We start from the raw sequence: 24577 nt of genomic DNA, 5'->3' as shown, positions 1-24577 counted from the left end.
CAGCCGAACAGAGGATGAACGGGCGGAAGGGCGGTGGCTAGGGGCCTTGGAGGCCACAGCTGTGAGGCTGGACCAGACACTAAACAGGGGCCTCCCCCTGACCAGAGGCCCAGTGTCCAAGACTCTGGCCACCGAGCCCCGCCAACAGTCCACCAGCTCCAGTCACTGAGCCCCCCTCCAACCTCCCTTCCAAAAACCTGGAGCTTCCAGGAAACATGCCAAGCCCCTCTCTCTGCACCCCCTAGCAGAGACTTTGCATCCAGCTGCCTGAGGAGGAGGCTGAAAACTGACCTTTGGGGAGGGGATGTGGCCATCATGGTCCCAGCAGCAACACATCAACACTGACCAGGCAGTTCAATGCTAACATGGACCCAGTGTGGCCCTTAATCCTGGGGAACAGGTACAGTCACCACACAAGGACACAGCGACCCAACATCACATTATACAACGGCTGTGGGATAACACCTCCCCACCACACCTCATCTGCTCCACAAAAAAAGTAGAAACACAACCTGACAGTAATGACAAACTGATGATGTAAGGGCAGGGCAGGATGAAAAAATGACAACACAATGGCAGAAGACAACGACAGGCCACAATGGAGAGGTGGAGGGGCAACAGGACATAACAAGCACACAGTGTCACAACTGCTACAATAACACAACAATGGCAATACACACAGCCAGGCAACTGCTCCAAAGATGGCAGTGATTTAATCTTTTGTCTCTGGACAGCTCTGCTCCCGCCCCATGGGTGCCCCTACTGATGTGCTGTCCATTTCAGAAATTAAATCAAGCAGCAGGGGGAGGATGGGGTTCTTGGCCCTGACGCGGTGACAAATGCTCCAAAGGAATCAGCTGTGAAAAGGTTGTTAGAAGCCAGGATGAGAGACAGAGACAGGATGAGGTCATGGACATGGAGAACACAGAGGGACAGAGCTGATGGCTCCCTCACACCTGCACACACAGGCTCACAGGGGGACCACATGCTAGAAACAGTCCCCCCAGGCATCCTAAAGCAACTTCACTTTGCCACATACACAGGAACAAGGGCAGTCACCCCTAAAGAAGAAGGACATGACATGCAGGACAGTCATCCACAAGGCCACAGTCACAAGTTCACAGTCACACAGGGACACTGTCTCACTTCAGGGATGGTGACACCTGATACGAGATCACACGTGCACATACAAGAAGGGCACCATCACCTGGAGGCACAGCAGTTCTCCCCGGGGACACAGGGAGACAGTTTAATACAAACACACAAAGAGAAATAGAGAGATACAATTACATGTGGAGTACAGTCTCAAACGCAAGGATACAGCCCACAAAGGGCATGCAGACAGGCAATGTGACACAGACAGACAGTGTCACACGTGAGGAACAGCCCACAAGAATACAGCCACACAGAAATGCACTCAAACAAGGACACGCTCTCACCCTCACAAGAACACAATCTCACACTCTCAGACAGGTGGCCTTATGTCCAGGACCAGGGGGCACAAGGTAGAGACTGCTGGCAGGCCCTAGGGGTGCCCAGTCAATGCCCCTGGGGGTGGCCAGGATCTCTCTGGGTCTCACTGTTGATCTCATAAAGAAGAGGCCATAGAAGCCTCGACTCACTACTCACAGCCTTGAGGGTGGCAGAGCCCAGCCACCAGGGTCTGCTCCACGCCTGGTTCCTGGAGAGGCCTTCACCCTCTCTGCTTTCACCCAACCCGACTGACACAGAGTATGAGGTGGGAATCATGCAGGCAGGGAGCTTAGGGAGCCTCGTTCGAGGTGAGTTTTGAGTTCAGACCCTCAGCTGATGTTGCTGTTTGAGGTGCTGCCTCAAGTGCAGTAGAGGGGCAGGAGGTCAAGTTAAGAGGGCCCCTGTTTCTCCCTGCAGGGACACGGTTCCTTGTCCTGTGGGCTGTGGGCAGGCCTTGCCCCTCACTGGAGAAATAGGTAGAGGGAGGGCAGGGAGGCTGCCAATGGCTGAGCCCTGAGCTCTCCCCCGTGTGGCCATCCCAGCTGACTAACCTGTCCCTTCCTTAGTGCACTAGCTCTCTCCTGCATGTTACCCTGTCCCCTCATCTTGTTCTCAATCAGTCCACCTTCTCTGTCCCTATCCTCCCTCTGGGATGAAGCTGAGGGTAGAAGGTGACCTGCAGTCTTGCCCACTGTCTCCAATCAGTGCCTCCAACTGCATCCCCACAAATCTCCGAGAGATCCCCTTTCACCCAGATACAATACACAGGTCCTGCCCCAGCCTCCCCCACCAACTCCCATCCCACCTGCCTGTACCCTATGCCACCGTAGTAAGAAGACAGATCACCTCAAGCCAGAGACACTGTCAGCATTCGACCACCCAGGTGTGACTGTGGAGGACTGTGCATTTCAGTGTCACATGACTCCATGTCCCTCTGGGTGGTCATGTGTGACAATGCCAGTGTGAGACTCTTGGGTGGTGTCAGAATGCAGCTATGCCAGTGAGGGTTCATGTCCAGCTCTGAGACGGGGGTCAGCAGGCGGCTCCCATGAGCACTCACCCTGTGGACTGTGTCTCTGGGTGTAGACAACTGCAGCGGCAGCAGCAAGCACAGCGCAGCAGGCCCACGGGACAGGAGCAGCCATCTGTTGGGAGAAACCAGGGTAGGGGAGGGGACAGCATCAGCCCAGGCAGGACTGTCCTGAGGAGCCCCTCCTGTTCTTAGGCAAGACTGGGAAATCCCAGCCCTAGGGCCAGGGCATCTTGACCCCAAAATGCCCTTCTTAATGGGGCTCAAGATCTTCTTTCAGGCAATAGAAAGCAACATTATTGGCATCTGTAGGCAAAGGTTTGCTAAGATGGTAGAAGGCAACCTATGGTGGTTTGCTGTTCGATAAGAGTGCTGGCTACACAACGTTGTCAACCGCAAATGAGTTACAGAATATTGGTAATGCCAGGGCCATTTTTCTAAAAAAAAAGAATAATAATAACTTTACTGGTGAGGTTAGCTAATTAGCTATAAACATCGTAAACTGAAAGGGTAATGTTTTAATTTAATTGGAGGTCTGTACTTCTCCAGATTGCTTTGAATGGAAGCCCCCTGCTGTGCTCCTGGGGAGACAGCCTGAAACCTGGATGCTCCGGAGCCGCTCAGATCATCATCTGTCCCCAACACCCCTGCGGCGAGCCTTGCCACTGGGCCCTGGGAAGCTCAGAGCAGTCGAGTCAGGGTAGTGGGACATGACCCAGGTCAGATGTGACTTTTCCGTAATTGTACACCAATGCTCGAGAGAAAATGAAGGATTTTAATATGTAAGTCCTTGTCAGGGACCCTGGCCCACCCTTGACCCCAGCCATGTGCCCCTAGGAGCCTGGGAACCCCAGCCCAGTAGGTGTGCATCAGTGTCCACATGCACCCATGCAAGTACACAGGATGCACTCAGGACATGGCCCCAGAAGCCAGATGGATCTAGTGCCCCCCAACCTGATGTCCTACTTCCTGAGATGAGTCCAACTATTCTCTTCCCCTCCCCCAGCACACATCTACACTTGATGGCTGGGAAATAATTATTTCCTGCAGAAATAGGCTGCAAATGTAACAACCCCCCCGACCTTCAGTCTGAGGAGAGAGAACTATCAACCACACAGAAGCAAAGATCCAGAGAAACACTGAGGGATGCTACCAGACACTCAACCAGGGCCACCCTCTGATTCCAGCCAGCCACACAGCAAAGATGCTGGCCAGGGACACTGCCGCAAACCACCAGACAGGACCCCAAAGAAACAGCTCCACACATAGTGGAAGATACACCAGAGACTGTTAGAAGGACCATCAGACAAACCCAAAGAGACAGGTAGATGAAACCAGATAACCAGCCAAAGAGGTGGTCAGAGAACAACGACCCAATCAAAGGGCCCGCCAGAAACACTGGAAAGGACTCAGCTAGACCCAGGCAAACACAGTGCCGAAGGACGGGCAAGGAGCACAGGCAGCGAAGCTGTCGGCGACAAAGCCAGAGAGCTAAGACACTGTCAGAAACAGTGCCAGAGAAACCGTCTGACACACAAGCAGAGAAATACCAGAGAAACTGATAGACACAAACAGGCATACACCCAGAAAAACAGCTCAAGAAAAGAGCCAGAGCCACAGCCAGATGCTCAGTCAGGAAGTATCCACACCACTCCAAACACTGCCAGAGACACTGTCAGACACACTGCCAGAGACACCGTTAGAAAGACGGCCAGAGAAACAGCCAGACACACAGCCAGAGAAACTGACAGAGACGCAGTGCCAGATACACCCCAAGAAAGTGCCAGAGACTCCGCTCCAGACGGTGCAGACATAGCATAGCAGAGACAAATGTGGGTATCAGCCTGAAGCAGCTGCGGAGAGGTTGGAGAGCAACGGACTTCCTGGGGCTCCCTGTGGGAGAGGGCTCCTGCCTGCCTTTTGCTACCCTTGACCTTCTCCAGGAAAGTCCCCTCCTCTGAGCCTGCTTTTCCTTTCCTCCCTGTTACAGCCACAGGTGCCCTGACTGTCCCTCCCTGGCACAGCAAATCTTTCTGTGTCCCAAGTGGCCCCAGCTATTCTTTGCACATCAGTGACTCCTGGAGCCTTAGCTACCACCTGGCCTGGCTCCTTCTGATCCTCAGCCCCTCCCCACTCTTCAGCTACTCCTCAGGCCTAGGAGGTTAAGACAATGGCCAAAGTTACAGTCAGCAAGCGGTGGAGCCAGGAAAAGAACCCAGGACTGCCTGAATTCAGAGGTGGTGTAAGAGAGAGAAAAAGAGACCAGCAGCCAGAGGCCTACCTGGTTCCCTGACCTCAGCCCTGGCCAGTCGCCCTCAGACCCTCCCCCACTGCCTCTGCCATCTGTCCATGTCTTTTTCCTCACAGCCAGGAAGATCCTCCGCCTCAGTCCCAGGCCCATTGCCCACCACATGGGAGCAGGAACCAGGGCATGGTCAGGCAGAAGAGCAGGCGGAGCTGCTGAGGTTAGATCCAAGGATGGGAGTGTTCAGGGAGAGGAGGAACGGATGGCCTCTACTCCCAGCTCCCTCCGGGTCCACACAAGCACACACTCCCACGTGCATGCGTGCACGCGCACACACACTCACACACACACACTCAGGCCCCCGCAGGGGGAGGGGTGGCTTCTTCATCAAAGTCGCCTCCATCAGCCCGATGAGTTACTGTAAGGGCCGGGCCCTGGGCCAACAGGGCTGCAGCCACGGGAGACGGGCGCTGCTGAGAGTGAGTGCTGCAGAGTGGGGGTGGGGTGCCAAGACAGACACTGCAGAGTTGGGGGCACCCAGAAAAGGGAGAGACTCAGGAAAGGGAAACAAGAGGCAGGGAGAGAGAAGGAGCTCTGAGTGGAGACCCAGAGGGACAAGGAGAGGCTAAGATAGGAAGAAATAGAAGAGACGCAGGGGGAAAGATGGGGCACAGAGGAGATGGGCAGAGACTCAAGGGCAGAGGGACAGATCCAGAGAGAAGGGAGGAGACCCCTGGCAGGGTCTCTGCCCACCCTAGAGCATCTCCGTGGCCCGCCCAGCTCCTCTAGCACAAAGGAGGATGGGATGGTGGTCAATGCTATGTGAGGCAAGAGCAGGGCTCTCCTGGAGGCTGGAAGGATTCTTGCTGGGGATCCAGGACCCCAGCCCCTAGCGGACAAGGGTGAAACCCCATCCCTGCCCCTGCCCTGCAGATCCAGAAAGCCCCAGGCCAGTGTCACTTCCCCCTTTCCTCAGACTCCCACTGGGCCCACTGCCCAGGTCGGAGGTTGAGGCCAGAGGCATCCAGGACACACCTCCGTCCTGCCTTGGCTCATTCCAGGCCACCCATCCCAGGGTAAAGAGCATCTTTCCTGGGAATTTTCCAGGTCCACACCCTGTGGATCTGGGATAGATCTGCAGGATGAATCCATAGAGCCCCAGATAAGGGCTATGCAAACTGGCCCAGGCTTCCTATCAGCCCCTCGAAGAGGTCAGCCCCAGAATGAGGAGGGAACAGAGGGGGTACCCCATAAGCAAGAAAGGAGCCCAGCGCCCAGAAGCCCCTGAATCCCTTGTCAGCACAAGGGTCCTTGCACCTATCCCAGCACAGAACCCCAGTGTCATCATTACTCCCACACAGGTAACACATTAAGAGTCAAATTCTGGGGTCCCAACTTACTGCCATCGTCCCGCTGTGGCATAAAGACACCATTACACAATAATAACAACGCCCATTGAAAATGACACAGTTGTACCGTTGAAAATGACACACAGGGATGTTGACAGTCACCACAATGACAATAATGCAGTGAGTGACAGTCACATACATTGACACCAACAAACAGGGCAATGATACCGGTTGACAATGACACAGTCACAGTGACAGCAGCCTCAGAATCAAAGATGCAATGAGACTCCATCACATAGAGTAACACTGACGGTGACATCAACACAGTGACACAGCGATGTTGATGGACTCAGTAACAGTCTCACAGAATGATACTAGTCCACAGTAATACTGGCACCCCTGGAGTCTGACAGCCGCCATCAGTAACACTGACAGACACTATGACAGGCTCCAGGTCAGGAACCTCTATTACCCAGTTTAAGAATCTGGCTTAGGACCCCAGACCCAAGAACCGTCTTGCCAGTCCCATCAATGTTCCAGTTGCCCTGTGCCCCTCCCCTCACCCCATGCCCAGTTGAGGGTAGAACCTGGGGAAAGGAGGTGAGTTTTGGAAAGCCTCTATTTATCCCTGCAGAATCACAGACAGCAGTTTAGATTGTAGAAGGCCAACCCTGGGGAAGTCCTGCCACCATCAGGTCAGGGTGGGGGATAATGAGCACCACTAACTGCGTTTCAGCTATAATTGTGTGTGCGTGTTGATCTGTAATAGTGTGTTGTGAACTTCAGGGTTTGGGTTGCTGTGGGCATGCTGAGGGTCAGGTAGGCTCAGTCTTGCCTTGACAATGAATGATCAGGGAGGCCTCAAAACAAGTGACCTCAAAGCAAGGTTATTGTTCCATCTCCGAGGCAGGGAATTGAAATCCAGAGAAGGTCACCAGATGGACTCCCTCCATTGCCAGGGATCAGGGTGGGTTCAGAACATCCATCTGATAAGGGCATCTGGCCCAGCACAGAGCGGAGGGGACTCCCCACAGCTTCCGGTCCCCTCTCTGACTCCCATAGCCCAGACTCCAGAATCCCACAGTGAGGGGAAAAGGCACCTTTTATCCTGGGGCCTCATCTCCTTCACCTCTCCCCACAGCAGCCTAGAGGACCCATCTCAGGAATGAGGCAAGAACATAGGACACAGCATGGACTCACTGATTCAAACGCCTGGGGACTCTAGAAGCCTCAGACCTGCAGAGGAATTACGTTGGAGCAGAGAAAGAGAGATACATAGACTCGGAGATGGAGAAGGACATGAGAGACAGAGCGGGGGCAAAGACAGGGACAAGGACATGGTGGGCAGGGAGGAACAGTACTAGCTAAGGGAGAGCCTGGAAGAGACAGTAAGGGCAGGCGGGAAGCTCCAGGACGGGGAGGAGGGGCTGAGGCTGGGAGGCCCCCAGATCCCACCAGGCCTAGGCAGCCTGGACAGCGTGGGCGGTGGGGGCGGGGGCAGAGGCCTGAGCAGTCCAGAGGCTTGGGGGGTGGGGGGACCAGGCTGAGGAGGGAGGCCTGGCCCCTGGCAGCTGGCCCAGCAGGCCCCCCACCAGGGAGGGGCGGGCCTAGGTCAGGGGCCAGCTCGTGGGCTGGGGCTGGCTGGCCATAGGCGGGCAGGCTCCCACTCCCTACGGTGTTTCTCCCTCCTATCTCTGAATCTCTGGTCTCTAGCCCCTTCTCTTTTCTCTTTTCCCTCCTCTCTGAATCCAGACCTGCCTCTTCTCTCAGCTCTCTCAGAGACCCCACCCCAAGTGGCATAGGGCTCCAAGCTGTGCCTGGGTTCAGGATTCAAGCTTTACCTCCTCCTGGGCTACCATGTCCCCACCCACACCAGGGGCAAGCCTCAGTCCTCAGGGGAAAGGACCCTACCCAAGCTTAGGCCCCGTCCTCCTCCTTAGAAGGGGGCAGGATAAGCCAAGCACCAGTAGGAGGGGGCCAGGAGGGAGGCAGGGGGAGCGGTCCCCCAGCTCTCAACGCTGGCTGAGGCTGTGGAAAAGGAGGCGGCCCAATTGAGTGAGTTGGGGGGGGTGGGTATCCGCACCTGCTGTTGTGACCTCCACAGCCGGAGATGGAGGCCTGGGGGGGACAAGATTCCGATGGATTTTGGCAGCGGCCTGGACTCTGAGTGCTCAAAACCCCCACTCCCAGCCTTTTGCACCATGGGGACCCTGAGATCAGCATGTGCGTGCCCTGCTGCACGTGTGTGCAGGCGTGTTGTTGGGGGACCCTGGGGCCCTTCCATGATAGGTCTGGCTGGGCAGATGGGGAGGCATCCTGGGGAGATGGGAATCTGTCACCAGCCTGTGCCCACATGTGAAGGCCCACTTGGAGCACTGCGTGTTGCCTGGTGACCTGTGCATGGGCTTGTATATGCACATACATGCAGGCCTGTGCTTAAGTAGCCCTCTAGATGCAGAAGGCCTGGGCTTTTACTCTCAGAAGTCATCTGGTCCAGTCCCCTTCCTCTTGAATGGAGAAGAGGAAGGGGCAGATAAGTTCATATCCTCCCTTTGGATACATAGGCTCTGGAGAGCTTCACAGAACCTGAGGCACTGGTGCCAAATCCCCCAGCCCCCAACCCCAGTCCAGTCTCTTCTGGATTCCACAAGAATCAGGAGGCCCCCTCCACCCAGGAAAGGCACACACTCCAGTCAGGTTAAGTCTGTGGGGAGCGGAGTGCTGCTCTTCTCGGAGGGACAGAATGCTGCAGCATGTTAGACAGCTGGAAAAACTCCATGAAAGGCAGGGGATGGGCAGAGCAATAGGGTTGACTAAGACTTCCCTTAGCAGGGGGGATGGGATAGGGAAAGGCCCGAAGTGGATGCCAGGGACAGGAAGGAGGCTGCAAGGCAGGGCCCCCCATGGAGACAAGGATGGACAGAATGGCTTTCCAGAGTTGGAGACTGGGACAAAGACCTATTTGCCTCAGCATCTCCTACCACACCCACCCCTGGACCCATCACTGCTATGGTGCAGACACACCCTTGAATCCACACACAGAGGTCCATGCATGCAAGCTCACACACACACACACACACACACCCCGGGGAGTGGGGGCAGCAGTGCATGTGATGCATTGGCTTATAACAAAAAAAAACCTGGAGCTGGTCGTTCTGACAGAGCCAGAGTTGGGTGGGGGGAAAAGAAGCTTCGAATGTCTTCTGTGTTCTGTTCTCTCTGCCCCCTAACGTGCACGTGCACCATGCACGCTACTTCTGAGGAGCTTTCCGGTCTGCTGGGCAAGACCAAGCCATCCTTCCTCCCCTTTCCTCCCCTCCTCACAGTGAGGAAGCCAGAGCAATCTGTTCCTGATGGGTAAACACAGGCATGAGTACACGCACACACATGCTCACACACCAGCCACTCAGGCCACACAGCGCCCAGTGCTCACTTCATCCTAAGACAGAGCACACACTTGGGCTCTCACTACACCCGGCAGAGCTCTCAAAGCCCCCGCCTCCCCAGACACACAGGACCAGAGCTTCACGGACACACCCAGGCGGCCTTTTGCAGACACTGGCATTCAGAGCCTACCATCGTGGCCACACATCAGGGCCTCCCACATGGATACCCACTCCCACAGCCCCGTACATGCTGGTGTGCGTGCACACACACATTACAGTCACACTCTCACACACAGACTCCCTCACACAGCCATGGTCTCACATATGGATACCATCACACACTCCAAACAGTCAACCTTCCACACAGACACCTCCAGAAGCTCAGGGCCCCCAGTCGCCCTTGGCCCCTCACGCCCTGACACCGGCAATGGGAAACACCCACATACACACCCTGAACAGCCACACTGTGCCAGGACCTCAGGTTGCCTAGTTGTGCCTGAGGGGAGGGAGAGAAAGCCTAGGGTGGCCTAGGGCAGGAAAGAAAAGGAAAGGAAATACTTTGTTGGTCCCTAAATAGATGATTATTCCCCAGGCAGCTCCTTCTTCCCCAAACCCTGCTTTCAACATCATTAGGGGAAGAAGGGAGATCCACTCCATACAGAAGAGGTGAAGGAAGTACCTGGGGGAGACAGATGGTGGCACTGGAATTGGCAAGAGCCAGAAAGGCCCAGAAACCAGCCAACTCCCCAGGCCCTTGCTGCCTCCCCTCATCACCCTCTCTGCGCCACGATGAGGATCAGCAGCAGCTCTCAGCCTAGCTATCTGCTGTGTGATCCCAAGGCCTCTTCAAAACCTCTATATGCCCATATCTGTCTAGCGGGCACCCCGATGTCTGGCCTGGCTGCAGAAGGGGCAGGAGAGGGGAAGGAGTTGGGACCTCCACTCCAGCCCCCCAGCCCCCACCAAAGCCCTGGCATCACTGGCAGCCCACAGAGAGGTAGGGCAGATGCCTAGCATGGGGGGGGGGGGGCGCAGGCAGAGCGAGCGGGTGCTCCTCTAACTAACCACTGAGGAGGAGAGTCCTAAGGTGTCCTTGGACCCTGAGCCCCGCCCCCATCACTGGAGGAGTAGACGCGGAGTCGCTGTCCAGGCAGAATGGAATCCAGGCTGTGCTGGCCAGGCCCCAGCCCAGGAAAGATCGGCAATGCTGCGGACATCCTTGCCACTTGCCACTCCAGGTGTAGCTGGGGCCCTGATGCCTCCATCCTAAAAGGAGCCTTGACTCCATGGAAGCCAGGCAGGACCTAAAGAAACCAGGCAGGGGTAACGCCATAAAGCCAGGTGATAGGGACTTCGGGGAAGCGGGCAGCGGGGACAAATGAAACCAGGCACTGGGGACTAAAGTTAGCTAGGAGGTGTGGACAAATGAAGCCAGGCTTTGGGGATCAAATTAAACCAGGCAAGAGGCCCACAGGATGTGAGAAAAGAAAGATATCAGGAGCTCATCCCCTCTGTCTAGATGTCACCCCCACACCCTGGGCCTCTCTCTCTGTAGCCCCCCTTCCACTCAGGCGGTGGTCCCCTCCCCCAGGCCGATGGACACAGCCAGAGCCCCCTCCCCTCTCAGAGGCCTGGTCCGATTGCAGCCAATGGGCCCCGGCCCCATCCCTGGGACCTCAGGAAGTCCCAGTCCCTCCCACCGGCTGCAGAGGCAGGCGGGCTGGGGGGAGAGAAAGAGAAGAGAAGAGAGACAGCTTGGCAGGGGGAGCGCGCAGAGCAGCCGCGGGGGGCGGGGGCCGAGAAAGGAGCGGGAAGCGCCGAGGCGGGCTGGGCGGGCTGGCGGGTGGGCGCGGGGCGGGGGCGTCGCGGCGGTGGGGGTGACAAGTCCTCCAGCCCTGCGGCCACTGACCTGGGTCCCCACGCAGGCGCCCCGTCGGTGCCTCCGGCGCTCCGTGGGTCCGCCTGCCCGCCTGCGGGCATCGGGTCTGCGGGGCTGGGGCCCGGGCAGCCGCAACGACCCGGGAGGCAGGAGCAGCCCCCACAGCGGTCCTGGCGGGCGGGTGGGCGAGGGGCCGGGCCGCGCGGTGAGCGACGAGGGCCGAGCCCCGAGTGAGCGACCAGGCAAGCGGGCCAGGAGGAGGGGAGGAAGGAGCGCGCTGCAAGCGAACGAGCAAGCGAGCTAGCGGAGGGAGAGTGAGGGACGGCATGCAGTGAGGTCATCCTTTGAATCTAATTGTCTGAGTCAGGAGGAGATGTGGCACTTGATGCTGGGGGAGGGGAGGCAGAAGGGACCCTCCCCGCTCCGGTCCAGGCCCCACTCCACACCCAGGGGCGGCCAGGGCCTCCCTTCCCCGGCCAAGGAGAATTTGCCGCAGGCCAACTCGGGCAGACCACTGCCGGTCTCAGGGCTGACCTCTGCTGCCTGGGGCTATCAGCAAGCGGTGAGAGATGTGGGACCCGGCCCCAGCTCCGGGCTACCTTCCTCCTCCCAGGGTGACCGCTCCCTCCCAAGGCCCAGCTCACTTTCCCACATTTTTTAGAGCACGGAGGCTCCCAGCCTACCCCCAGGTCCTATTCCAGGTCCTAGTCCTGCCCTCTGAGGATAAAGCAGGAACTTCAGCCAGCCTTCCAAGTTGCTTACTTTAGAAGCACGGGGCCCCAACTCTATTCCCCAAGTTACTTCCAGTGCTGGGAATTTGGGAGAATCTGGAAACTGAACCCCAGGCTCACCATCCTGCCCTCTGGGAATGACAGTGCAATGCCACCCGTGCTCCAGTGACCTTCTGTATTTGGGATGAGGACCCCACGTCCCCCTTCAGGAGGGGCAGGAGCAGGGCAACTCCTAGGGTCTCCAGGGAGGGACCAGGCTGCCCAGAGGGTGAGGGGCAGGTTGGTCGCTGGACCCTGGGCTTGTCAGGTGTGCACACCCGTACACATACACATGAGCACACGCACACGTGCACACGCACGTGGGGTCGGGGGCACCAGACAGCTCGGGATGCTCACACCAAGTGCCATACACCCCTCCCTTCGCCCTCGTGGGGGAGGGGTGATAAATATTTAAGGGGCTTTTAGCTCAAAAGGGGCTGGAATGGGGGAGGGAGGGGGATCCACGCTGCCTGATTAATGGGGTTACGGGCTTGGATCAATCCCTCCGCCCGCCGCTCCCTCCTCCCCCTCCTCCATCCCTCTGCCTAATGCGCTTTATCAGGAGACGCTTTTCTGACTTGGCAGCGTCGGGCGTTTTAAATAGACCCATTTAGAGCTGGGGTTGGGGGAGAAGGAGGGGGGTGGAGAGACAGAGATTGAGACAGGCTGGGAGACAGAGACAAATCAGGAAAGAGAGATGGGCCCTAGAAGAGAGAGACTGGGAGAGGAGAGACAGAAGGAAATGCAGAGATACCATCGAGATAAGACACTGAGGGTGAGGCTCCCACGGAGGCTGAGATGGAGAGAGAGAGGGTGATGGAGAGAGAAAGGGTGATGGGAGGCCAAAGGAAGTTGGGGGGCTGAGGAGCAGAAACAAACAAACAGAGAGACAAGGAGGAAAGGAACCATGGGCAGCAGGGAGAAACCCAGAGAGAGGCTCTCCACAAGGGCTGAGTGCTAGCCTGGGAGACAGCAGATATTCTTTATTTCCGAAAACAGTTTTTCATCCACTTTGTTAAATTAAAAAGCTGTTTTTAAAATGGTGCTGGAGGTGCTGGCTGGGGGAGGGTGCACAGAACTGCCAAGTCCTCCCTCTCTGGCCTCCTCCTCCTCCTTGGCCCCCACAGAAGCTGCCTCAGCCTGAGCCCCTGGGGTGTTCTCCAGCTCCCCTGCTCGCTGAGGCAATCCTCTGAGATCCCCAGGAAGAGGGTCAGGGCATCTGAGCTACTGTTCACTGGCAGGAAGTCCCTCCTGCTGTCTGGCTTCAGTTCTTCTTGCTGCAAGGAGCCCATTCTTTCCCCGACCACTATCCTTCTCTTCTCCAGCTCCCATCCTGGTTCCCCTAAGGTGTTCCCAGTTTGCAGAGGATTATGTGCCCTCGCGGCCCAGTAGCCCACTTTCCACGTAAGCCATCAGACTGCTCCCAAGGTACCCCCCATAAATATTATCTTTTATTCTGTACATCCATCTCCTAGCCCCATCCTACTCTGAACTATCAGATACATACCCCATGTCCTTGGGTCCTCTGGGAACAGCGGGGTGAAAAGCTTAATTCCCTACAGCCTTCTCAGGCTTCCCTTCCTCCTCTCCTGGGCCCCAGCGCCATCTTAAGTCCCTTTTATGTGTCAGCCTGGGGTCCCCCACTCTGCCCTCAACAACACCCTGGTCCTAGTTGTGAAGGGTTAGTCCCCCCTCAGCCCCCAGCCGGGAAAATGGCCAGTCTGTTTGGGAGCTGAGATGAAAAGCCCGGCCGGCCTTTGTGGGCCTCTGGCGGGTTTTGGACAATAGGCCTTTCCGTTCCGCTCCAATGCCTCGATTCCTTGGATGCCCCCACCCCCAAGCTGCCAATCCAGGGGCCTTGCCTGGTCTGAATGAGAGACAGGGAGAGTCAGGCTCGGCCCCACAGCTGGCCTCAGAAGATTCTGGACTTTCTGACCTCCTGTCCCATCTTTTTAAAGCCTAGCTACTCCAATCAAGCCAGAGAGATGTTTGGAGGGGCAGAGAGGAAACCTGAGCACACTGAAACAGAAACATACTCCCATGTCTGGGACTCAGCTCCCCCTTAGTATAGAACCCAGTTTCCTAACCTGGTGTTGCCCTTGCCTGTGTGACAATAGATAAGTCTCTTCCCTTTCTAGGCCTATTATGGGAGCATGAAAAGCCTCAGCCATGCTGAGCCCAAAACCTCTGGAAAAAGAAAGGACAGGGGAAGAGAGGAAGGCATCTCAGGTCCTCCTCCACTCATGTCCCCTAGACGTACAGCCCCACTACACCTGCCTGATTCCCTGAGACTGACCTGCCCCACCTGGGCCCCGGCACCTACCTCTTCACCACTGGCCAAACACCAAGCACATCAATGTCCTCCTCCTCCTCCAGACCAACTCTTCAGGACTTCCAAAACCAAGGGGGCAAGATGAGGTGACAAGGCTAGAGTCTAGAAGGGCAAAGGGCATAAATCAGAGGTCGCAGAGGAGCCACAGGCCTTAGTCCAACTCAGAGGCCATTCCATACTCACAGCCCCACTGTGAGAAGGGGAGACTGAGGCAGGTAGCAGCTAAAATTTGGAAGAAGAAAAGTTGAGAGTAATACAGACCCCTTCTAGCACCCCTTGCTGACTTCAGGTTCTGAACCACAGGCACAAAGGTTGCCAGAAGGCAGTGGCCTGATACAACACAGAGATACACACCCACAGACAATCCACAATTCCCATACAATCAGTTCGCAGACACACAGGCACCTCTATATCACATGCATCCTCACATGCACAATCCTAGAGTCACAGGGTCACAGGCATGGTGTAAATAACCACCATCATACCACCCCCTTCCTTATCACCACTATGATTTATTGAGCATCTACTATATGCCAGGAACTGTGTTTGGCACTTTATATGCATTATCTTACTTAATCTTCATGATTTCTCCATGAGGTAGGTTTTATTGTTCTTCCCATTTGATAGCCAAGGAGACTGAGCTTCAAGGAGGTCTTGCCCTATACCACAGAGCTGATCAGTTCCAGAGCCTAGATTTGAGTCTATATCTAGTTCCAAAACCTTGCTGCTATACCAACTTGCCTGTGCAGATCTCTCACCCACCTGCACAATGCCTTTCCCAATAATAATAGCAGGTATCACTTGTTCAGGGTCCTTGGTTACCTAGACACTGTGATAAGTACTTAATTTACATTTTGGTACTGAATCAGCAAAACAAGCTTCAAGGCCGGGCATGGTGGCTCACACCTGTATTACTCTCAGCACTTTGGGAGGCTGAAGCAGGTAGATCACCTGAGCTTAGGAGTTCGAGACTAGCCTGGACAACATAGTGAAACCCCATCTCTACCAAAAATACAAAAAATTAGCCAGGCATGGTGGCACGTGCCTGTGGTTCCAGCTACTCCTGAGGCTGAGGTGGGAGGATCGCTTGACCCTGAGAGGTGAAGGTTGCATTGAGCCAAGATTGAGCCACTGCACTCCAGTCTGGGTGATCAAGTGAAACCCTATCTCAAAAAAAAAAAAAAAAAAAAAAAAAGCTTTGGAGGTAATCCTGTTTGTGTTTTACAGATCCTGAAACTGAGGAGAAGCAGCTTGGCCAAAGTCACACAACTGGTAGTTAGTAAAGGAGCTGGCCTTGAACTCAGGGATATCTTGAAAGCCACTGTTGCTTCTATGGACTCCAGCCATTCAAAAGACCCCTTACCTTCTATAAGACCCCAGGAGATCCTCAGGGTCCAACTGCTCCCCTGAAAACAGGTCCCAGATATATCTGCCAAAGGTATGATCAGATGCCTAAACACATACCATGAGAAAGGGATTCCACGTCTTCCAATCCCGCCCAGAGATGCAGAGACATCAGCAACCAGGGAGAGATAGCCAGAAACTAAAATAAGGTATTAGAGACAGGCTGGTTGATAGTGACAGATACAGCCACACCAAGACAGGCCCAAAGGGAGGGAGATTGAGGGGAAGCCAGAGACAGAGAGGGACACATTAGGCCAAAGAATGAAAGAGAAAGCTAGAAAAGGAGACAATAGGAGTAGAGGAGGGTACAGGCTGACATGAAAAAACACGGACAGATACACTCCAGTATGCAGACAGATACATATAGACCCATCTGACCTTCACAAGAAACAGACTGTGAAAGCAGGCAAGGCTCAGGCTGTGTGTGGCGTGTGTATGTGTGTGTGCGTGTTGTGGGGGGAGCATGCAGAGTCTGTATCGCTACGTACATTACACCAGCTGCTTCCAGCAATTTCATCTGATTAATAATAAATGCCCCATAATTACAGCTGCTCCCCCAGCCCTTCTTCCTGTTTTTTGTCAGCTGCTGCCAGGCCAGCCCCCAATAGACCCGATGGTCCCCTCCATCCTCACCTGCTGTTCTCTAGGAGGCTGAGAGAATGTGAGCTGGTGGAGGAGGCCAGACTCCCAATTTGAGGAAGGATACCCATCTCCCTATCTTGGATTAATGCCCTTTGCTTCCAAGCAAAAAGTCATCTTACTTAGGTCTCATTCAGAACTCTTCTACTGCATAGGTATAACTTGTGACCCCTAATATGGCCTAGGGGCCCACATCTGGGATGCAGAGAGATGAAATCCCCTTGCCCACTCTTTATCACTCGCTGGCCAAGACTCCCTCCACAAACTTTACCTAGCCTCAGAACCCTGTAGGCTCAGAGGAGGAAGGGACCAGGACAGGGGCCCTCACCCCATCACTCCAATCCCAGACAGCCCGAATCTTTGCCCACTTGTATACCCTAGAGCTCTGGACACTAGGTGGCCCCGCCTGCCCATTCCTGAGTACCCCCTCAACTCCACCCCCACAGGTCCAGCTCCTTCCAGGCCTCCCACCCAAGCTCTCCAAGGCAGCTCTATCAGAATCAGCTGCGGGGTTGTGCCGATCTGTTTCTAATCGCTGGGGCCTGGTTCACGCTTGCCCCCAGCCCCCAATATTGATTCCATTATTTGGAAAGTCACTGACGTCAGGGGCCTGGATGGGTGCCAAAACCGCCTTCTCTCCTGGCCTGGGCCAGGGCCCAGCCCCCTATCCCGCAATTTCACGGAGGGGCCCAGAAGGGTCAGCTCATGGGCCAAGGTCACGTGGCATCTTCCCTCTGACTCTGGGCTCCTCTTGCCTTTTTGGGATCACTGTGCAGCTCCCTTCTGGAGAGAGGGGCTATGCAAAGGCCTGGGATTTAGAAGTTGGGGGAAGCTATAAACGGGAGTCTTAAGACCCTCATTGGAACTCTGACTGCAAGGAGGGGCTCTGAAGAGGTAAGGAGGAGGGCAGTAGGTCAGAAAAGGGTAGTTGGGAATACTTCTGTGTTTTTTGCCACACTCTTATTTTGGAACATCCTGAAGCTGGTCTTGAAATGAATCCTACAGACTACTTGGTTTTTATTTCTGATATCAGATGTATCTCCAGACTCTCTTAGAAGGAAATTCTCTGCAGTGTAGGATAACAGATTACCCTAAATTTTGCCATAATTTGACTAGTAATTTTATAAATCTTTGCTCCACATAAAACAAAGGCTCTCTCTGTTGTGCATCTCTCACCTGTGCTGCCTCAGGTTCCCCATATTCACACACTCTCCCAGTCTTTCCTGGCGCTGGGTGTGTTCCTTCCTCTCTGACCAAGATGCAGCCACTGCCACACTGGCCCACGCCAGCAACTCCTGGGCTCTGGCTGGACAGAGTATTTTTAGGATCCGAACCCCGTGTTCTCAGACAGGCATTAATAACCAATACAGACAGTCTGTGGTGCCCACAACAGCTACACAGCCTCAGAGCTCAGCCTTGGAAGGTCAGAGGTGGGGTCCATTCCCTCAGTTAGAGGGTCCCTGAGGGAATGGACCCCATCTCTTCTCGTCCAAGAAACCCACACCCAGAGAGGGTAAGGGGCATGTTCACCACCACATAGGGAAAAAAGGACCTTACCTTCTGCAAAATCCTGAGGCTGGGAAGGAGCAGGCTGACCTCTGACCTCTGTCACAGAATCACAGTGATTACCCTGCCCCAGCCTCCTCTGGTCCAGACCTTTCCAAGGAAGGGGCCTATCCTCTGCACTCCTTCCCTGAGTGAAGGAAAGTCCTTCCTCTAGTCTAGCCTGCAAACCAGTCTTCCTTTGAGCCAAACAGGGGTGTAGGACAGGGGATGCTGGGTCTCAAACCACAAATCTCAGGAGCTTCCTTCTCCCCACGATCTGTCCCACTCAGTGATTCATGCTTCAACATTTATTGAGCACTTATTCCCTGCCAGGCACTGTACAGGGAGTCAGGCACATGGTCCTGCCCACAGGGAGCATTTGGTCCAATGAGAAAGAAAAAGACGTATTATTGTTTACACAAGAATGCCTTCCTATGGTGTACAAGGTTTGTGCCAAGAGCAGGCAGGTACAGGGTGAACAAGGTAGATCCAGTCCTTGAGTCACACAGACCTCACAGGCAACTACTATGCAACCTTAGTGAGTGTCACGTGGGGAAAGTACAAGTAGGCTATATGGTGGGGCACACTGACTGCCCTGGGTCTGGAGAAACCTGTCCTCCTACAGGCTAAGGACTCTTCAGCTTGCTCCTAAACTCAAGACGGGCCCTCAAGCTGAATACAAGTCACTACCATAGTTTAATTTCAGTTCCTGCTACTGTAGTTCTAGTCCCAGCTTTTGGAAGCTGGCTGCCCAGAGCAGCAGGGTCTAACTCTTCTTCAACATCTGCTCCAGCTCCTCCTTCCACCCCTTGACCCACAGAGTGCCTAGCTCTGGTGACCTCTAACCAGGCACAGCTCTGTGCTTTGGGACTCTCTTTGCCCTCTGCAGAGGTAAAAGGGATTGATGACCTCAGTGCTCTCCATCCCCAGGGACCACTTGCCTTCCCAGCCCCTCCCCACAGGAAGCCGAGAGCCCTTGTGGGTTTGGTCACTCAGGACCACAGGAGTTTACAAAGCTGAGGCCTCCCCCACTACCCACACCCAATGGTGGGTCTAGAGGAGGGGTCAGTTCTCACTTCTCAGGCTCCTTGCTCTCCAGGACCCCCCAAACCAAGCACACATGGTCCCCCCCAACCCATCTGCATTTCAAAGAAAATCCACTCCATATGTTTCCTCTTCATTTACACTTCAACTCGCCATGGGGGTGCAGAGAGCAGGGGCGCCTTGCCTCTAAGCCCTCCACCCCCATAGGGGGGCTGGAGAGCATGTGTCCCCTTCAGGACAGGGGGCAGTTACAGCCTAGCCATCTCAGCATTGGGAGGGAACACAGGGCCATGTCCCTACTGTGTGGGCTCCCATGGGGGAAGACAGCATATCTCAGGCAGCCCCACCCACTAATGTCCATAGCAGCAGAGCATGCAAAGTCCAGGGCAGGGTCTCCAGGGGAGTTGGAGTCCCAGGGCTGGCTGCAACCTAGGCCCCCCAGGGCTACTGCTCTTTTGGGGAACAGAGTGGGGAATCCCAGCCATGCCCTGGAGCCAGGATAAGGGCTCAACAGGCAATCCCAGAGACACTGTGGGACACACACAACATAATGTGGTCCCTACCCCTCCCCAGCCAGGGCAGAGAAGAGAAGAGAGCGTGGGATCCCGGATCCCGTCTCTTCCTCCAGCTACCTTCTCCCCACAGATTTGAGGCTGTTATCTCTCCTACAATCACAGATTCAATACCCTGGAGCAGTCGCAGGAGCCAAGGTCTGCTCCCTCCAATCTTCACACCCCTCCCATCCTAAGAATGATTGAGATGTGTGTGTATGGTGCGGGGAAGATGTCTTGGGAGGACAGGAGTCTTATTTCCCCCACCTGGCCTTCTCTACTACAGAAGGGATGCCCAAAACTATTCAAGGGGGATGGGTGTGCATTGACATGGCACACGGAGGAATCTAAGAGTTCATGTCACTCCTGTACCAACGATCCACTCAGATTTTCCTACCAAGTGCCTAGTCTCCTTATGGAAGGAAAGCAGGGAAATCTGACTGGGTTAGCCTTTACCACCACTCCCCTCCATTAGGCCACAACCCATGTGAGGGATGTGACCAAATGTGTATCCTCTCTCCTCCTCACCTTTGGAGGGGACAGATCCTGTAGCAGTCTCTGTTCCTCACCTCAAGTGCCCCAATTTGACTCACCACAAACCAAAGGAAAGCATGGGCATATCTGACCATGAGTCCTAAGTTCCACTGGGATTGTGAATGCCACAATCTCAGTGTGGATCTGAATGTGAGCCCAGGATGAAAGTGTGAGTTTAAGTGTCACGGTCTAACGTCCCATCTAAGTGTGAACTCCAAGATGCAAGTATGGGTTTGAGTATGAGCCCAGGTCTCAGCACGCATCAGACTGTAAACCCCAGTGGGTCTGAATGTGAGCTCCAGGACTGAAGTGTGAGCCTGTGAGTCTCAGGATTCCTGTACAAGTCAGCATAAGCATTAGAGTTCTAGTGTAAGTCCGCGTGTGAGACCCTGGTCGTAAGGGCTTCTGAGCATGAGCTAAGGTAACTCATATGGAGTCCGAGTGTGAGCACTGGTGTCCCTTTTTAAGTCTGAGTGTGAGCCCCAAAGTGCCCTTGTAAGTCTAAGTGTGAACATCAGAATCCTAGTGTGAGTCTGAATGTGAGTTCTGAGATCCCAATATGAATCTCAGTGAGTCACAGGATTTCACGTGAGTCTGATGGAGTCACCAAGATCCTGGTATGAATCTCTGTGTGAGCCCTAGGTTACCCACGGAGGTCTGACCCCCAAAGTCCCCATATGAATCTAAGTGTGAACCCAAAGGTCCTAGTGTGAATCTGAGTAAGCTCCAGGGTCCCCGTGTGAGTCAATGTGATCCGCAGCTTGGAAGTGTGAATCTGACTATGAACCCCAGTGTCCTCAGTGAGTCCTTGAGTTCAAATGTGAGCCCCATGTTCCCCATGCGAGTCTGACTGTAACTCGGAGTCCCAGAATGTAGGAGTGTATCTGTAACACTAGTTGTTCTGCCTGTAATACTTGGCGAATTTGTGTCTGTGTCACTGACACAGTGTCACTGACACGGGAATTGTGTCTTCGCGTGAGCCCCAGTGTGAGCCTGAGGACCCCAGTGAGATTCTGGGTGTGAGCTCTAGGTCTCAATGTAGATCTAAGCTAAAGGATAAGACCGTGAATCTAAGCATGAGCCTACAGTCCCAGTGTGGGTCCCAGTGTGAGCAGAGTTCCAATGTGAGTCTATGTGGAAACTCCAGGACTGAAGTGTATCCCCGGATATGAGCCCCAAAATGTAAGTGTGAGTCCATATGAATGTAAACCCCTAGACCCTAGAAGGAGTTGAAGTGTCCCAGTGTGCATCTGAGTATGGATTCCAGAGCCCCCAGAAGTCCTGTGCGTGAACTTTAAACTCCTAGTCTTTGTGTAGGCTCATGGTCTCAGTTGGAGTATCAGCCCTGACAGTGTGAACCTTAGCTCCATCTCACCAATGCTGACCAGGAGCCCCTGGCACCAGCTGAGAGGATTTGTGTGGATTGTGACAGTGGAGACAGGGGGGCATAGTTTGAGACACCTAGGCCCTTCTAGCCCCCAAGTCATTGCTAGCCCTACATCCCTAGGAATATGCAATGGTTCAAGCCCCATTCCCACACGTGTAATGACACACCATCACACCCAGAGTTACATACACAAAAATACACCTGGTGTTTCAGACTCCTTGGACACACAGCAACTACAGATGCACAGACACACCCAGCATTTCAGATTCACCACCTCAGTGATCACAGTCATACAAACACCCCCAGTGACACAGACACAAATTCACCAAGTATTACAGGCAGAACAACTAGTGTTACAAATACACTCCTACAGCGGCATGCAGACACACACCAAGTGTTGCAGACAAGCTGCCAGGCACACAGACACACACAGACGCTTCTCAAAGAGACTGACTAGACGTAAAGAGTAAGAAAATCCTGAATTTTCAACAAGGCGTGAAATAGTCCTGCCGGCCTGAAGCTACTGGAGGGGGGAGGGGGACAAGGGAGCCAGCGAGCTAACGGTGGAGGAGAGGAGGAGAGGCTCGGGAGAGAAGAGGAGCCGAGAGGGAGAGCTGTCCGTCTGGTGACCTCCCCACGGCCCAGCCCCCACGCACGCGGAGATACACTACTCGGAGCAACACAGGGACACCCAGGATGGCTCACACTGAGCCGCACTGGAGGAGACACACACGAGCAGACTCACAAAGAGACACTTGGGGATAAACCATAGGCAGACTCACACAAGCCAGGAAGACTTACAAAGAGACACATTGGAGGAGACCCACTACATGGAGATACATCCAGGCGGACTCAAGAGAAAACCATGAGGAGGCCGACCGACACACACACACACACACATGCATACACACACAAGCGCGCGCGCGCGCGCGGATTCACACGGACACACACGCACTGGCAGACGCGCAACCGTCCGTTCGTATCCCCGGGCGCTCTGAAGTCCAGATTTCTGCCCGAGAAAGAAGCCACCTTTGGGCGTGCAGGGGCCACTACAAACCCCTGAAGCCCAGGAATTTTTCCAGACCCCGCGTGTGCAGCTGAGGGGTGGGGAGAACAGGGACACTAGGACAAATCGCCGGAGCCACCTCCCTCTAGTCGACAGTCCGGCTCCACCACCACCACCACGCCCAACCCCCGGAGCGCCCGGACGTGGGGGGTCGCTTCTCCAGCGCCCCCGCCCCCGAGTTTGCAGGCAAAGTTTCTCGTGAACTTTCCTGTCGCCCTCGGCCGTAGGCCCACGGGTGTCCCTTCACTCTTCCCGCGCGCACGGTCTGTCGGTCAGTCCGGGCTCTGAGGGTCTGGCCGCGCGCACTCCGCCGCAGGGTACTCACCGCGCCCTCGGGCTAACCGGGCTTCGCGCTGCGCCTTCCGACCGCCCACGGCAGCGAGCGAGGCAGGGAGCGCGAAGCTAGCACCGCCCGCCGGATCCCACCGCCGAGCCTCGCGCCGCGCCGGCTGGAGCCGCCGCCTCCGCTGCCGCCGCCGCCCGCTCTGCACCGGCTCTTCGGCGCTCGGCGGCTTTAACCCCCCCATCCTCCTCCCTCGCTCGCGGGTTCCCTCCCTCCTTCCCTCGCCCATGTGACCGCGGGCGCCCGCTCGGCCGCGCGCGCCCTCGCTCCCCTCCCCCTCTTGCCTTGTCTCTCCGCGGCCGCGCGCCACGACCCATCCCCGCCACGGGCCCCGCGCGCCCCCGCCTTGGCACGCTCACGCTCCTGGCACACGCAGCCCGCTCGCCCTGCGCGGGCCTGTGAACCCCCACTCCCACTCGCCCGGCACTGGCACGCACTCTGGCCCCCCGCTGGCATACTCGCCCGCACTGGCACGCGTGGCCCCCTCGCGTTCACCCTTTCTCGGGCGCGCCCTCCAGACGGCTGTGGTCCCCGTGCTTCACGCGCAGCCCCGGCCGCGGGTCTCGCAAACGCGCGCGCGCACACACACACACCCACTCCGCCCGCTCCCCTAGGGCGGCTGGGCGCGCACCCACCCCCGGGATCGCTCCTTCACACTCACTCTCCCTCTCAGCCTTGGCCAGGTCTCTCCTGCGCACACTCCCGCACGTTCAGGCCCTGACGGCCTCGCACCGACTCCCTGGCACACCCCGGGCCAACTCTCGGGGTCCTTCCTCCGGCGTCGCCGTGAGAGGAACGCGAGCCAGAACCCCCAACCCCCACTTTGGGCAGAAGAAGCCAGAAGAAGCCAGTCGGCTCCGCCCCTCCCCTATTACTACTGCCTCCCGCAACGAATCCCCTCCCGGTCACCCCCTCGCGCGGGGGAAAAGGGCTTCCTTGACCGGGGATGGACCCAGCCGGGAGCCCAGGCCCATACCTCCCATGTCTCCTATGACACCAACACCACTACTAGCATGTTCCTCGCGCTCCGAGGACACACAACCGTGAGAGAAGCCTCCTCTGGAATGAAGGGGTAGGGAGGGTGCACCCTCAATGCCGGGCATAGGCACACCCCTCGATAGGAGGCTTACTCCCTTCGCAGCCTGGGCCTCTGAGGGGCCGGGGTGTTCACTGCACTCGCCCCTGGGCCTCCCGTCTGGCTGCAACATAGGAGGGTAAGGTTAGACAACCTGACCAACTTCTGAGGCCACGTGAGAGCGCAATGGAGTGGCAATGGCAGAGGCGGAGACCGAGAAGGCCACCCCCGTCTCCACCCCTTGGATTTTTCACCTGACCCTTGACCCATAATCCTGGGCCCTGCCCCTCCGGGGAGCTGCTCTAGGGCTGAAGGCGAGGAGAAGGGAAGGAAATGTTTCGCTGTTTCCTCACATCCTACCCCAGTAGGCTGCCTAGAGCGCCCGGGCCCTTTCCCAACAAATGCCTCAGGGACTCCCACTGCAGAGGAAAATCCTTCTTCCCGCCACGGCCTGGGCTTTTCACTTTCACTTCCGTGGCCACAGAATCCCCTCCCTACAACTGGCAGGGATCGGCATGGGCTGGA

At 55.8% G+C, this 24577-nt stretch overlaps 1 protein-coding gene and 1 long non-coding RNA gene across 4 annotated transcripts in view; one reads left to right on the top strand and one right to left on the bottom strand.

Annotated features, from left to right (window-relative positions):
* Positions 1 to 23531, bottom strand: part of CNTFR (ciliary neurotrophic factor receptor) — a 38375-nt gene extending 14844 nt beyond the window's left edge. The window contains exons 1-3 of one of the 3 annotated variants that reach the window (XM_023203298.1): positions 23473 to 23531; positions 14456 to 14566; positions 2534 to 2618 (exon numbers count right to left, since the gene is read on the bottom strand). In XM_023203298.1, the coding sequence (XP_023059066.1) occupies positions 2534 to 2618 (85 nt within the window). In that variant the 5' untranslated portion in view covers positions 14456 to 14566; positions 23473 to 23531. Of the gene's footprint in view, positions 1 to 2533; positions 2619 to 14455; positions 14567 to 22959; positions 23124 to 23472 lie in introns of those variants that run through there. The other 2 variants (XM_023203297.2, XM_023203299.2) reach the window with 2 other exon arrangements.
* LOC111536791 lies at positions 1639 to 16420 on the top strand. The gene is made up of 5 exons (XR_002729820.1): positions 1639 to 1781; positions 3053 to 3285; positions 4871 to 4968; positions 13458 to 13560; positions 15692 to 16420. It is a non-coding gene; the product is annotated as an uncharacterized LOC111536791 (long non-coding RNA).
* Positions 23532 to 24577: the final 1046 nt, after the last annotated feature.

The sequence above is a fragment of the Piliocolobus tephrosceles genome, chromosome 14, assembly GCF_002776525.5.
Source record: "Piliocolobus tephrosceles isolate RC106 chromosome 14, ASM277652v3, whole genome shotgun sequence".
Lineage (NCBI taxonomy): Eukaryota > Metazoa > Chordata > Mammalia > Primates > Cercopithecidae > Piliocolobus > Piliocolobus tephrosceles.
Note: the sequence above shows the minus strand (reverse complement) of the source record. Positions and strands in the feature narration are given on the sequence as shown.